This window comes from Rhinoderma darwinii, chromosome 4, assembly GCF_050947455.1.
Source record: "Rhinoderma darwinii isolate aRhiDar2 chromosome 4, aRhiDar2.hap1, whole genome shotgun sequence".
NCBI classification, from domain to species: Eukaryota; Metazoa; Chordata; class Amphibia; order Anura; family Rhinodermatidae; genus Rhinoderma; species Rhinoderma darwinii.
The window spans coordinates 81,263,183-81,277,039 of record NC_134690.1 but is presented as its reverse complement, the minus strand read 5'-3'; the positions used below and the strand labels follow the sequence as shown (position 1 = coordinate 81,277,039).

The 13,857-nt window shown below is 42.9% G+C and overlaps 1 protein-coding gene across 4 annotated transcripts in view; it reads right to left on the bottom strand.

Annotated features, from left to right (window-relative positions):
• AGFG1 (ArfGAP with FG repeats 1) overlaps positions 1–13,857 on the bottom strand; it is a 68,412-nt gene that overhangs the window by 7,070 nt on the left and 47,485 nt on the right. For all 4 annotated transcript variants that reach the window (XM_075861275.1, XM_075861273.1, XM_075861274.1 and 1 more), the window contains 4 exons: positions 11,409–11,585; positions 6,748–6,829; positions 4,152–4,228; positions 3,808–3,891 (listed from right to left, as the gene is read on the bottom strand). In XM_075861275.1, the coding sequence (XP_075717390.1) occupies positions 3,808–3,891; positions 4,152–4,228; positions 6,748–6,829; positions 11,409–11,585 (420 nt within the window). The remainder of the gene's footprint in view (positions 1–3,807; positions 3,892–4,151; positions 4,229–6,747; positions 6,830–11,408; positions 11,586–13,857) is intronic.

The window sequence follows — 13,857 nt, the reverse complement described above, 5'->3', positions numbered from 1 at the left end:
TACATTAAAAAAAGGATACAAAACATGAAAAAATAGTGCTGTTAGGCTATATTCTAACAGTGCGGTCAAATCACGTTTTTGGCGCGATTTGCAAAAATGATGGCAAAAAAAAATCGGATTTGACCGCACTGTGTAACTAGACAGGTAATTCCGCAGGTAAAATCTGCACCTAATAATAATAGTTTTTTGAAAAGTTTTTAGGTGCGGTTTTGACATTTTGATGCGGAAATAGGTGCAGGTTTTATGCTGCAGAGTTTTTTATTTTTTTCGAAACTAGTCAGAAACAATTCGCAAGTGGAAACGCAAGATAAATTGACATGTAGCAAATTTTCAAATCAGCACCAGTCAATTTTTTGTGCAGAAAATGCGACATGTAGATGAGATTTCCTGATCTCATTTACTTTGCTGGTCCTGTATTACACTGCGGATTTGCCGCACGAAAATACCCGTGACAAATTTCCATGTAATATGTATCGTGTGCATTTGGCCTAACAGGGTGCGTTAAAAACAAGCTCTAAGGCCCCGTTCACACATGTTGGATTTGATACGGATTCCAATGACATGCCGATGATTCTGCATCCCATGCATATGAGGTTTCCGCAACCCAGTTCACATGCTGCGAAAAAAAATAATCCACGTGTATTTTTGTCCGCACCATCCAAAGAAATCCACCACAGCAATAAGTAGCATGCGACTTATATTACATGGAAAAGCCGAGGATGAGCAACTGTGAATGACAATGGGACTTAGGCCTGGTCACACAGTATTTTGCAGGCAGAAAAATCTGCCTCGAAATTCCTTCAGGCTTTCTCTGCCTCCCATTGATGTCAATGGGAGGTCAGAGACGGAAATGCCCGAAGAAAGGGCATGTCGCTTCTTTTTCCACTCGCGGGAAAAAAAAAACGCCTTGCCACCCGTTGAAATCAATAGGAGGCGATTTCGACTGTTTTTTGCCGCAGTTTCCAACGCAAAAAATGTGGCAAAAAAACTGCGTGTGAACAGGGTCTTATTCTTGTGCAGATCTGCTACACGCTTGTTGCACATCTGCGTCAGAAATCAAAGGGAAAGCCTCAGACTTTTGCTGTGGAAAAACACATTGAACTTTAATGGCAACGTGAGGGTATGTGCACATAACCGATTTTCAGACGTAATTCGGGCGTTTTACGCCTCAAATTACGCCTGAAAAAATGGCTCCATTACGCCTACAAAAATCTGACCATTGCTTGCAATGGGTTTTACGATGTTCTGTTTAGACGAGTTGTAATTTTACGCGTCCCCGTCAAAAAACGGCGCCTGAAAATACGCCCGCGTCAAAGAAGTGCATGTCACTTCTTGGGACGTTTTTGGAGCCGTTTTTTATTGACTCCTATGAAAAACAGCTCTCATTACATCCGTAAAAGACGCCGCGAAAAACTCGTGCACTTGTAAAAACGTCTGAAATTCAGGAGCTGTTTTCGCCTGAAAATAGCTCCGTAATTTCAGATGTATTTTGCGTTTGCGTGTGAACATACCTTAAGAACGGAGCATTAGTGCTCCTTACATCCTCACAAGCGCTTCCCCCTCCCTTCCCCCTTGACATCGTGTTGTTGCCCTAAGTTTGTCGTCTAGTCAGGAAATCTCCTACCTTACAGTATAAACAACGTAGACCATAATTCACAGCTCTCCATTATCTCCTTTTAGCCTCCGCTGGGCTGGTATATACGTCGGTTTACCTTATTTTTGAAGGATGGAATAGGAGAGTAGACTTTGCTATTCCGGAGTCCCCAGACAGAGCATCACAAGTGCTCTACCCGTGGACTTTATCCCTGGGAAAGCTCCGGACATCACTGTCCATATATGTAAAGTGACATCAGGGGATTCTCCAGGGCCGGAATCCCTGGCCAGAGTGTTGCCGACGCTCCGGCCGTGTACTCAGGCTTTGCAAAGCTTCGGACGTCACTTTACGTATATGGACAACTGGAACAGCGCCATAGTCCCTGGGCAGAGCGCTAGTAGAAGGCTCCAGCCCGGTTCATGGGCAGTGACTTCAGGAGTTTCCCCTGGGCCATTCCCCGGGCGACGTATCCCACTATATGCCACACAGTCGGATACGTTTGGGATAAATAGATCAAAATCCAGAGCAATAACCGGTCACTGCCGGCTCCATGGTTTCCTCCACTGTAATTGACATCAGCACCAAAATCAGTTAATGCGAATAACGTACAAATGTGAGTGCCCCCCCTCCATTACCGGGGGTGGGCAATGGAAACATTGGCAGACATCTTGGCTGTATGGGGTCCAGAAATTCCTGATGGCTGCCCTGCAAAAACCCTCCAATGTAGCTGAATGTAAAAAACGAATCACAAGTTATCACAAACATTTCATTGCAGTTGATTCTGCCATGGGTGGCACAACCAGTTATTAGGTTTAAGAGGGGCAGTAACTTTTTCACATGGGTGATTGATTTATTCAAAACCTTTCTCCCCAATAAACAAAACAATCATTTAAAAGCTGCATTTTGTGTTTACTTGTGTGGTCTTTATCTTATAACAAAATTAGTTGGATGATCTGAAACATTTAAATGTGGCAAATTAGCAAAAATAGAAGAAACCTGGTGAGGGGCAAATACTTTTCACAGCACTGTATGGAACACGATATGGAATACAATTTTATTAAAGCCAGAACTAAACAAGACACCTGCATACAAGAAAATACATGATACCACTTAGGCCTGCTGATTTTGATGCGTTTTCCGTGAAATCAGTGTAAAAAGGCGCCCCAAATTTGCCTCCCATTGATTCCAAATACGGCATTAACCATGTGGGTTAAATAACGTTATAATGTAATGGTTCAGACTTTTACAGATGCAGCGACACCAGCGATGTTTATTTTATTACAACATACAGCCCACACCCACATCTTATGGAGCGGGTTCAGCCCGCGCCATACTTTCCCTTCCGACATAAATATACAGCAATGTCGGAAAGGGGACAATGACAATTCTATAGTACTGCTGGAGGCCTACATAGGGCACAATATCTACACTATATAGACAGACAAGGCTCTGAATGCATTTCTTCTGTCACTCCCTGGTCTCTGGGGGAATAGATGTAGTTTATTGATTTCCATTCTTTTTTGCAATATGCCTATTTAGCATAGCATAGTAGACTCTCCTATTCCATATAGTTTAAAAAAAAAGGTATACTAATGTTTAACTCCCCAGTGGATGCCAAAGACACTCTTGCCATCCGTTGGGTAAATGTGGCCCTATGGATACATTTGGCGCATGTGCCAGGAAAGCTTACCCAGAGAATAAGCCGAAGGTACACTGCAAATAGTTTTAATACACTGAAAGTGCTATTCTTTTTAGTATAGTGGGATCCCAAAAATATCGCTGTTTTTGTTTTTAATCATGTCCCACAAAATGCTAATTCTTTATTTTTGGAATATCTCATCTTTCCGAGAAATAATAATGGTTATACTGATTAGTAGTATATACTTTGATAGAGTAGCTACTGAGTGGTAACATTTTGAAAAGAACTATACTAGACCGTTAAATGCTTGTACCCATGCCCACAGTGCCAACACATCTCTGGCAATTTACTCTGCACCGTGGCCTCACTATAATGTACATGATTCTAGGGACTTCAAGTCCCTACAGAGAAGGATATTTACGCATGAGACATTTACCATAAAAACACTAGGTGAGAGATTTACACAGCAATTACAGCAAGAAAACCAGACAAATATAACTAGAATATCGTCATTGAGAAATTTGGTGAAGCATATTAGGTAGTCGTCTCATACATAGAAGAATGTACCCCATACCTGGAGGCGCTCGGCCATTTGTCTGGAACGGGTTAACAGTAGGTGCAACGGAAGCAGAAACAAACGGGTTTGTTGAGGCAGGAGCTGGAAAGTGGACAATATATCACAATGTTTACCAACCACTCAAACCTAATGTGAAAATATTTTACATCAGTCTAAATAGATAAAAATGTGGTAACTAAACAGGAATACTGCACTAGTGTATACAGAGGACTGAAGGTGGAATCAGCAACATTTATTTAAACTGGGATTTGTTAAATAATTAGGCTCTGTTCACACTGGCATCATGACTTTCGTCGTGGATCCTAACACCATTGTGAACAGACTCTAAAAATGTTTCTTACCTCCAAATGCTCCCGCAACTGACTGAGATGGGTGTGCGTGCGCCGCTGGGACTGCAGCGTGGATCCCAAAAACATTGCTGCAAGAGACATGGACATAACCTTAATATAGACATGTAGAAAGTTTCCAAGATTAGGCAGCTGTACTGTAATATCACTTTTGAGAAGGCACATTCTAAAGATTTTCTGCTTCCAAAGAATATCATTGCATAAAGTAGATATCTGAGGATAGAAAGAAGGGTCTGTCCATGTGTTTGGTATAGAAATACTTTCAAGCAAATGGCAGTACAAATGGCCTTCTTTAATGTAAAGTCTACTAAAAACATATGGACGAGTAATACAGCCTGTCGTCATCCATCTCCCCGATCATATTATTCTTGCCACTTGGGTAAAGATTTTGTGGGACATAATCACATAGCACAGCGTGATCTCGCGAGATCACGCTGTGCCCTGAGCAAGCCCCACAGTAACTTTACCGAAGTGTCGGGAGTGTGAATAGACATCGCATCCTGGCTGGAGGCAATGTCTATTCAATCTCAAGACACTTCAGTAAAGTTAATGTGGGTGTATGTGACAGCACAGCGTGATCTCGCGAGATCACGCTGTGCTGCGAATACAAATGGACATGAATGGAGAGAAGTGTATGACGCTGATTGGTCACTGGTCACTGATTGGTCAACGTCATACATATCTTTACAACGCCCACGTGGTCAAAAGTTAAAAACGCCCAGTTGGGTATTAAGAGACGAATTGGCATAAATCTAAAATTGTTCATAACTTGCAAAAAAATGATAGTTTTTCACAAAAAAAAACACTTATCTACATTACAGCGCCGATCAGATTATGTAGGAGACAGGGCACTTATAATCTGGTGACAGAGCCTCTTTAAGCATTACAGTAGAACGCCAAGTCAACTAAACTTCAGGGATTTCAATCTGTCCAGTTAGGAAGCATAAGCGATTAATTTCACCTCTGGTGCAAATAAAAGTGACAACAGGTGCACTGGAGAGGCATCAGCAAGACGACCCCCAAAAAGGAAAGTTTTGCAGGTGGTGGCAACAGACAATTCCTCTCCCCTTATCCCTTATGACGGATTCTTCTGTAATTTTGTGTTTTGCTAGTGTCTTTGTCACTACTGGTAGCATGAGGTGGTACCTGGAACCCGTTCAAGTTGCACAGAGAGTCCAGCTACTCTAGGGTGGCATATCCATGTGCACTGTCGCAAGAAGGTTTATTGTGTCTCCCAGCAAAGTCTCAAGAGCATGGAGCAGATACCAGGACACAGGCAGTTACACGAGGAGAGCCAGATAGGGCCCTAGAGGGGCATCAACCCATCCACAGTACCAGTATCTGCTCCTTTGTGCAAGGAGAAACAGGAAGAGCACTGCCAGAGCCCAACAGTGACCTCTAGCGGGCAACTGATATGCAAATTGTCAGAAACAAGACTACATGAGGTTGGCATGGGGGTCCGACATCCTGTAGTGAGAACTATGCTTACAGCCCAGCACCGTGCAGCTTGAATGGCATTCGCCAGGAAACACCAGAATTGGCAGGTCTGCAATTGGCACCCCGTTTTCTTTATAGAGAAGAGTAGTTTCACACTGAGCATATATGTGACAGACACGAAAGAGTCGGGAGATGCCGTGGTGAACGTTATGCTGCCTGCAACATCATCCAGCATGACCGGTTTGGCGGTGGGTCAGTGATTGTCTGGGGAGGCATACCATTGGGGGGTGGGTTGCACAAACCTCCACGTGATAGCCAACGGTACCTGACTGCTCTTAGGTACCAGGATGAAATCTTCTGAGCCATTGTCAGACCTTACACTGGTCCAGTGAGCCCCGGGTTGCTCCTGGTGCAGGACAATGCCCGACGTCATGTGGCCTGAGTGTGTAGGCAGTTTATGGATGACGAAGGTATACATTGCCATTGACTGGCCCTCACATTCCCCAAACCCGAATCTAATAGAGAACCTCTGGGACATTATGAATCAGTGCATCTGACTCATCTTATCGGTAGCATGCCCAGACGTTGTCAGGAGTGCATACAGGCATACACACTACTCAGTCACATTATGAGTTGCCGTGATGAAATCAGGCAAAATTGGATCCGCCGGTGTTTTCCGTTTTTTACTTTGATTTTTGGCGTAATTTGGAATTTAGCCCTCAGCTAGTTAATAATTTTTGTTTCCATTGGCGGTTTATATGTCATATTATTTTCAATAAATTACACAATTCAGATCAGTAAAGACTTTTTTATTCATCAAAATCAGATGTGTGATTAAAGTGTTCCCTTAATTTTTTTGAGCAGTGTATATAGGGACTAAATAAAGCTTATGAAGATCGAACACTAAATGCACTGTCCAATATAGGGATAAAGAGGAAATTGACACTCATTCCCAGATTTGTAAAAAGCGGACAAAATACTGATAAATGCCATAGGAAGGATTGTTTCTTTTTTTTTTATACTCATTTAGAGACCCCTAAACAATACCAAACGTTTTAAAACTAAATGTTTATGTACCAAAATCATAAGATCACTCTTCTTAAACTCATTAGGTCAACCAAACACAAGAATAAAGTTCACGTGAGACACATACTTATCAGTTGGTGCTGGAGCGGCTGGGACCGGTTTAGCAGAGACCGTTACACCACTATAGTTACTTCCTTGAGTACTGCCACCTGGAAAAAAGGGTCTGTATAAGTGGACATTGTTTGAGACAGAACAGAATAGTAAATATACGACCAAATGCAGGGCACCTGCCTAACATGCCAAATCTAGAACTACAGGTTGGGATACCCACTGTCCTATACGGGGAAAAATGTGCAGCTGAATAAACTAACTGTAAAGACCCCTGACAAGCATAATAGTAACAGTCATGCAACATAGAACCTACAAAAAGTATGAGCACAAAAGGCTACAATATACAAAATAACTTAATTGTATACAAAAATCACAAATATGTTTTAAAATTGCAGGATTAAAAGGAGAACGGCAATGGGCAGCAAGAAAGCCAAGTCAAATCAGGCAATAATACAGAATCCATAAAAGGGTGACACTAACACATACCAGTACATAGAATAGATAATAGCAATACGTTAAAATACAAATGTATATGTCCCCGTAATTTGCTAGTGCTGAGCAGAATAAGGTGACGCCAGACAATAAGGAGTTAAATGCACAGTAATGGCAGTGAAATAAAGTACATATATGCATGTGCACCCAGCAACTAAAGCGGAGAAGAGTAGGCAGGCAACAGACAATCGCAGTCAAAGGCTCAGTAGCCGAAACGCGCGTCAGTGTGGATGCCGGTCTCAGCATCAGTACATTCAATGGGTATGCTATGCTATGGTTTGTGATTACGGTCTGGATCAACATTTATAATCTGTAACAGCCTGAGATTGGTGGACTTATCCTATGCAATGATTATTGTCATATAAGATAAGGCCTGTATTTGCCACTAGGCACTGGGGGTGCAGTGCTTAGGGCGACCAGCGGAGAGGGGCGGCTGCAGGATCGTTGGCATGTTTTTTTTTTCTTTTTAAATTACGTTTGTGACCTGACCTACCAGGTCACTCACAGGGCAGGGGCAGCAGGTGTGGCTACCCCAGCACTTCTAAGACACTCCCTCTGTTCATGGATTGGACAGAGCTGCTCACATGAGCAGCTGTAGCCAATCCAAGAACAGTCGGAGTGTCTCAGACTCCGGGCCCACACGGAGGAGACAGGAGCAGAAGAAGCTAGAGGAGAGGAGGAAGCTACGCCCACAGTCCGACCTGCAAGAAGCCTGTGAGGAAGAAAATGGTGAGTCCTTAATCTGTCTGTTGTTTGTGCCTCTATAAGTCTGTGTTTGTATGTGTATAAGTTCCAGTATGTGTGTATAAGTGTCTTGTGTGTGTATTTGTGGGTCTGAGTGCCTATATAAGTGTCTGTATGTGTATATATTTTTGTGTGTGCATCTACTACATTATCTGTACTCAATCCCTGTGTGTTATCTGTGGTGTTACATAGGACTGCAGGAAACATCTACTACATTATCTGTACTGTGTATATGTGTGCCTGTGTAAGTATATATGGGTCTGTATGTGTACATGTGTTTCTGTGCATGTATACATGTCCCTGTGTGTATATATTTGCCTTTATGTATTTGTATAAATATGTGCATGTGTGTGTAAATATATATTTGCCTGCCATGTCTAAATACGTGCCTTTATGCATGTACAGTAGAGTATATATGTGGTTCATTTTTGGTTTGTGGAGGGCAGCGATAGAGAGCCTTGCACAGGCTGCCATCCAACTTAAGGCCGGCCTTGCTCAGACTTCTAGTTTATGTAGCGCTTTAGCCATGGCGGCGCAATTACATCATCTGGCATCGTTCCACTGGGGCAGGCCCGATCAGAAAAGACCAGGCCTGCATCAACTGAAAACGTAAATGGTTATCCCGAACAGATGCTAGTAAGCCCTTTCTATCTAAAAGGAGTTCAGCACTAATTTCATAGTGGCGCACGCACACGAGATGCACCAAAATTCTGGGGCATCTCGGGTGATCCCGCACAACTTGCAAGGTCCCATAAACTGAGCAGTGAAAGCTCTAAGCGGTCATTGGCTAGTTTACATCACGTGGTGGCCGGTTACCCAAGATCATTGGCCTACTTTTAAAAGTAGGCCAATGACCTGGTGATAACCTGCGACTACGGGATATAAAATAACAAATGACAGCTTAGAACTGTCACTGCATAGTTAACAGTCACGGACCCAGGGAGGGAAGTATAATAATTGTTTTGCTTTTTTATTTATTAGTGTTACTAATGTTTTTTTTGTGTTTTATTATTTTGTTGGAGTACTTCGGATTCGAGTGTTACTTCGATGACGGCGTTTTTATTTTCAATAAAATAACAAGGGTTGTGTGTATGTGTGGTTTATTTTGATAAAATATTTTTAATGTGTTGATGCTTTTTTTTAAATGATTGCTACTGCCTTAGTGAATGGCCGCCGTCTGATAGGCAGCATCCATTACTAAAGCGGGGCTTAGTGTTAGGCCTCATGTACACGACCGTAAAAACTCCCGTTATTACGGGTCGTAATTACGACCCGTAATAACGGGCTCATAGACTTCTATTGGCCACGGGTACCTTCCCGTTTTCTTACGGGAAGGTGCCCGTGCCGTTAAAAAAGATAGAACATGTCCTATTTCAGGCCGTAATAACGGCACGGACAGTCCATAGAAGTCTATGGAGCTCCCGTAATGACGGGTGGCTACATGTGTGCACCCGTCATTACGGCAGCGTTGCTAAGCGACGTCAGTAAATAGTCACTGTCCAGGGAGCTGAAAGAGTTAACTGATCGGCAGTAACTCTTTCAGCACCCTGGACAGTGACTACCGATCAGAATAAAGAGCAACCTGTAAAAAATAAAAATAAAAGACGTTCATACTTACCGAGAACTTCCTGCTTCCTCCAGTCCGGTCTCCCGGCCGTTGCCTTGGTGACGCGTCCCTCTCGACATCCGGCCCGACGTCCTGGCCGTCCCTGGATGACGTTTCAGCCCATGTGACCGCTGCAGCCAATCACAGGTCAATCACATGCTGCAGCGGTCACATGGACTGCCGCGTCATCCAGGGATGTCGGGCTGGATGTGAAGAGAGGGACGCGTCACCAAGACAACAGCCGGGTAAGTATGAATTTCTTTAACTTTTATTACAGAAAGGGCTGTCCCTTCTCTCTATCCTGCACTGATAGAGAGAAGGGGCTGCCGATTAGTGCAGTGCTATTTTGCCGCCAAAAACGTGCCCGTAAATACGGGTGGAATACGGGTGACACGGGACCCATATTTACGGGCACGGGTCCGTAAATACTGGTGAAAAACGGGTCGAATACGTGTGACACCGGACCCGTATTTACGCCAGTATTTATGGGTGGGAAAAAATACGGTCGTGTGCATGAGGCCTTAGCCGGTGAAAAGACTAGCAGTAAGCCCCCATTATTATACCGATACCCAGGGGCACTGTGAAATGATGGGTACGATCCAGTATCCAACCATCTGCAGTGGTGCGGCCGCAGACTGGTACTATTAGGCCTGGAAAGCCCAAAAACCGTGGCCCTTCCCAACCTGCTAATGCTAGGCTGCTGCGCTGTATCTGGCTGGTTATGAAAAATGGGGGGGGGGGCCCACAGTTTTGTTTTTTTCTAATAATGGAAAAAAAGCACAAAAAAAACAATACTGGTGTCCCCCCCCCCCCCCATTTTTCATAACCAGCCAGATACAACATAGCAGCAGCAGGCTAGAATTACCAGGGTGGGAAGGGCCACGTCTTTGGGCTAATAATAACAGCCTGCAGTCGCCCCAGTACCCGAACGTCACTTTTGGATCATACCCGGCTCTTCCAGGTACCCCTAGAGGCGGTGGGTACAGGGTAATAATGGGGGTTACAGCTATCACGAAGCCCCGCCTTAGTAATGGATGCCGTCAAAGTGGCCATTACTAAGGCGGTAGTAATAAAATTAAAAAGAAACACAGAAAAAAAAGATAATTTACTGAAATAAATAAAACCTACACAGCCCTCGTTAACTATTTTATTGAAATCAAAAAACGCTGTAATCCAATTAGTCCTCGAATACTAAGTAGTCAAACAGCCGAACCTGTAATAAAAACACAATCCAACACAAAAAACACAACATTAGTGAGGGTATGTTCACACGACCTATTTTCAGCCGTAAACATCCCGAAAAAACGGCTGAAAAATCGCAAACAGAAAGCCTACAAACATCTGCCCATTGATTTCAATGCGAAATGCGGCGTTCTGCTCCGACAGGGCGGTTTTTTATGCCTCATTTTCAAAAAAACTGCGCGTTAAAAGACGCCCCATAAAAAGAAGTGCATGTCATTTCTTGAGCCATTTTTTATTGACTCAATAGAAAAACAGTTGAAAAAACGGCTGTAAAAAACGCAGCGAAAAACGCGAGTTTGATTAAAAAACGGCTGAAAATCAGGAGCGGTTTTCCCTTGAAAACAGCTCCGTATTTTCAGCCGTATTTTGTTAACTGTGCGAATATACCCGAACACATAAAATTGCAAAATAATTATTACTTTCCTTTCCTTGGTCCAGCGCTGGAGCTGCAGTGTCAGTGAGCTACACTGTTTCCATAACTTCGGGAGTATAGGGGGCGCCAGCAATAGAAGTGTCTAGGGCAGCATCAACCCTAAATATGGCCCTGTATAAGATAGTCCTAGTTGTGGAACCTCATTAATAGATCATCTTACCTTGCACACTGCCGAAGATATTATCTAGGTCTGCAAGAGCTGCATATTTATCTGCTGAAGGTTGACTCGGTTTACTAGCAGCAGCCGGTTTACTAGCTCCAGTTGAATTGAAGGCCCCAAAGTCAGCACTGGAGGACTTGGGAAAGTTGTCAAACTGAGCAAAGTTTGCATTTGTACCTAAAAAATAAAGCGGAATTTGTGGAATACTATGGACAGACGGTTCAACATTCTCACATAAACATAGATTGACATCCTGATGTTAAGTAGAAGTTAGATATCAAGGCAGCGCTCTGTAACAAAACCATAGATTAACGCCTGGATGCTTTGAGCTAACTTATATGAAGTCTCTAGAAGTTAATATGTGAATAGAATAAATAAAGCATCTATAATCCACACAGAAAAAATAAAAAAAAAGTCATCTTAATCTCTGCATTTTAAAAACCTTAACATTTTTTTGGGGCCAAAACTAAAAATTCAGCTTTTGGACCGTTCTGTTTACTTGCCCCTAAAATTTTGTTTCAATAGCCCCATACTAGAGATCCCCTGCTGTCCTCCTACAGCTGAAGCTTGTGTGGTCCATTGTAACCAAGCAGTGCGGTCATGAACAATGGGGTTAATAGAGGGAAACACTGCAACTTCCAACCCCTGCAGTAGACCGTGGGAGTAATTCCGTGGCATATTGCAGTGCTGTATATTTTTTCTAAACCAGTTAGATGAAAGCAAAAGGCAGTTTGGAAGATTAATAGGAGATATTTCCAGTACATCGGTCTTCATTCTAATAAACAGCCTGCCATCCATTCACGAGCACATCTAATCTACAGACTACGTAAAAAAACTACACACAGCAAGTACAAGTAAAACATCAGTAGTCCCATGGAGGGACAGGTAAGACTTACGGTAAGAGGTCTGCAGAGAGAAAGCAGACGCAAAGTCACCAAAACTGTAGCTGGCAGAGAGCGTTCTGAACGCTGAGTGGCCATGAAGGGTGAAAACAAGGAAGGTGGAAAAAAAAGGGATTGCAGAAAAAAAAAAAAAATCAATCGCCATGATTAAAGAAATGAAAAGACCAATAAATAGAACGAAAAACAAATGAGAGATGCAGGCCACTAACATGCTGCCCAGTATAAGAATCAGGCTGTATGGAATATGGTACAAATACGTAACTGTCCTATACTATGTGGGGGCTGAAAACAGTGCTCAGAGCTACAAAAGGGGACACCATGGAGGGGATCAGAACAGGAGAGGAATCCTTCCTTCTCTCCAGTCCCTAGGAGACATAAAGGAACATGACTTCTAATAGATGGTTTTCTTTCTGGACCACCCACTACTACTCTCTTCTGGGAGTGCAGGAAGGTGGTGTTATAATCTCAAGCTCAGCACATTCTCCAACAGTCCATGTTATTATAGAAAAGCTGCAGGAAGCAGGAAAGCGGAACTATCCCATCCACTTACTCCACAGCTCAAGATAAGAGGCGACCGGAAACATGAATACAGGACGAGGCAATCACAGTGCACGGTACAATGGGTCCATTTACATCTGCAATTGTGATTGGTTAGAAAGGAATCCCGTTTTGGTCAGTGACTTCATTGGCCTCACAGGGTGACAAAGTGCTATTTTACCAGGTCCATAAATGGACGTGTTCCCTTTGCGTTTATATTAAGACTAAAGAACAGGTCAATAATTAAATACACGTTCTAAGGACCAGTGCTTCCTCTACCCCCTTACAATGGCCGACGGTTAACGATACATATATATACATGGGTAAATATGCCTGTAGACATCAATGCTTGGTGAGAGGGCAGAGGGAGTACCAAGTACATGAATCGCTTTCTTCTTGCCCATTACACAAACAGCACAAAACCTTTATGTGCCATTTGGTATAATAACTAATCGAATAGTCCATGAAAATATGTCGCCCTCCTATAGGACACCATAGTCTCATGACAGATCTAAAGCGCTCTGTCACATACAATTAGAATAACCATTCTAATTGTTTCATTTCAGCGGACAATTCAGATGTACATATCATCAGTAGTGGTGGTTGCGGTTTTGAGGGTCTGCATTTGTCCCAAATTGACTTAATTGGGGAAAAACTAAAAACACGTGGTTGGTAAAAAAACAAAAAAAACATGTGGTTTTCACCTGCAATTTCACTGGCTTTCAATAGGTTTTAGGAACAATTATATATTTAAAAAAAAAAACAAAAAAAACCTTTAGTCTAAGAGGAAAAAAAAGAGAACCTACAAACATTTGGGTTATGCTAAATTTGCTGTATGGTAGGTGTTCGAAAGGGTTATCGCATCCAAACTGCAGTTAGGCCAGGATCACACGCATGTAGTTTTGGGCTCTGTTGTTCATGCCAGAAGTGGATTCAAAGAAAAGGAAAAGTATCAAAGAAAAGACTGATGCACCTTCTTTCTTTAGTGTCCACTCCTGTGTTTGGCTCAA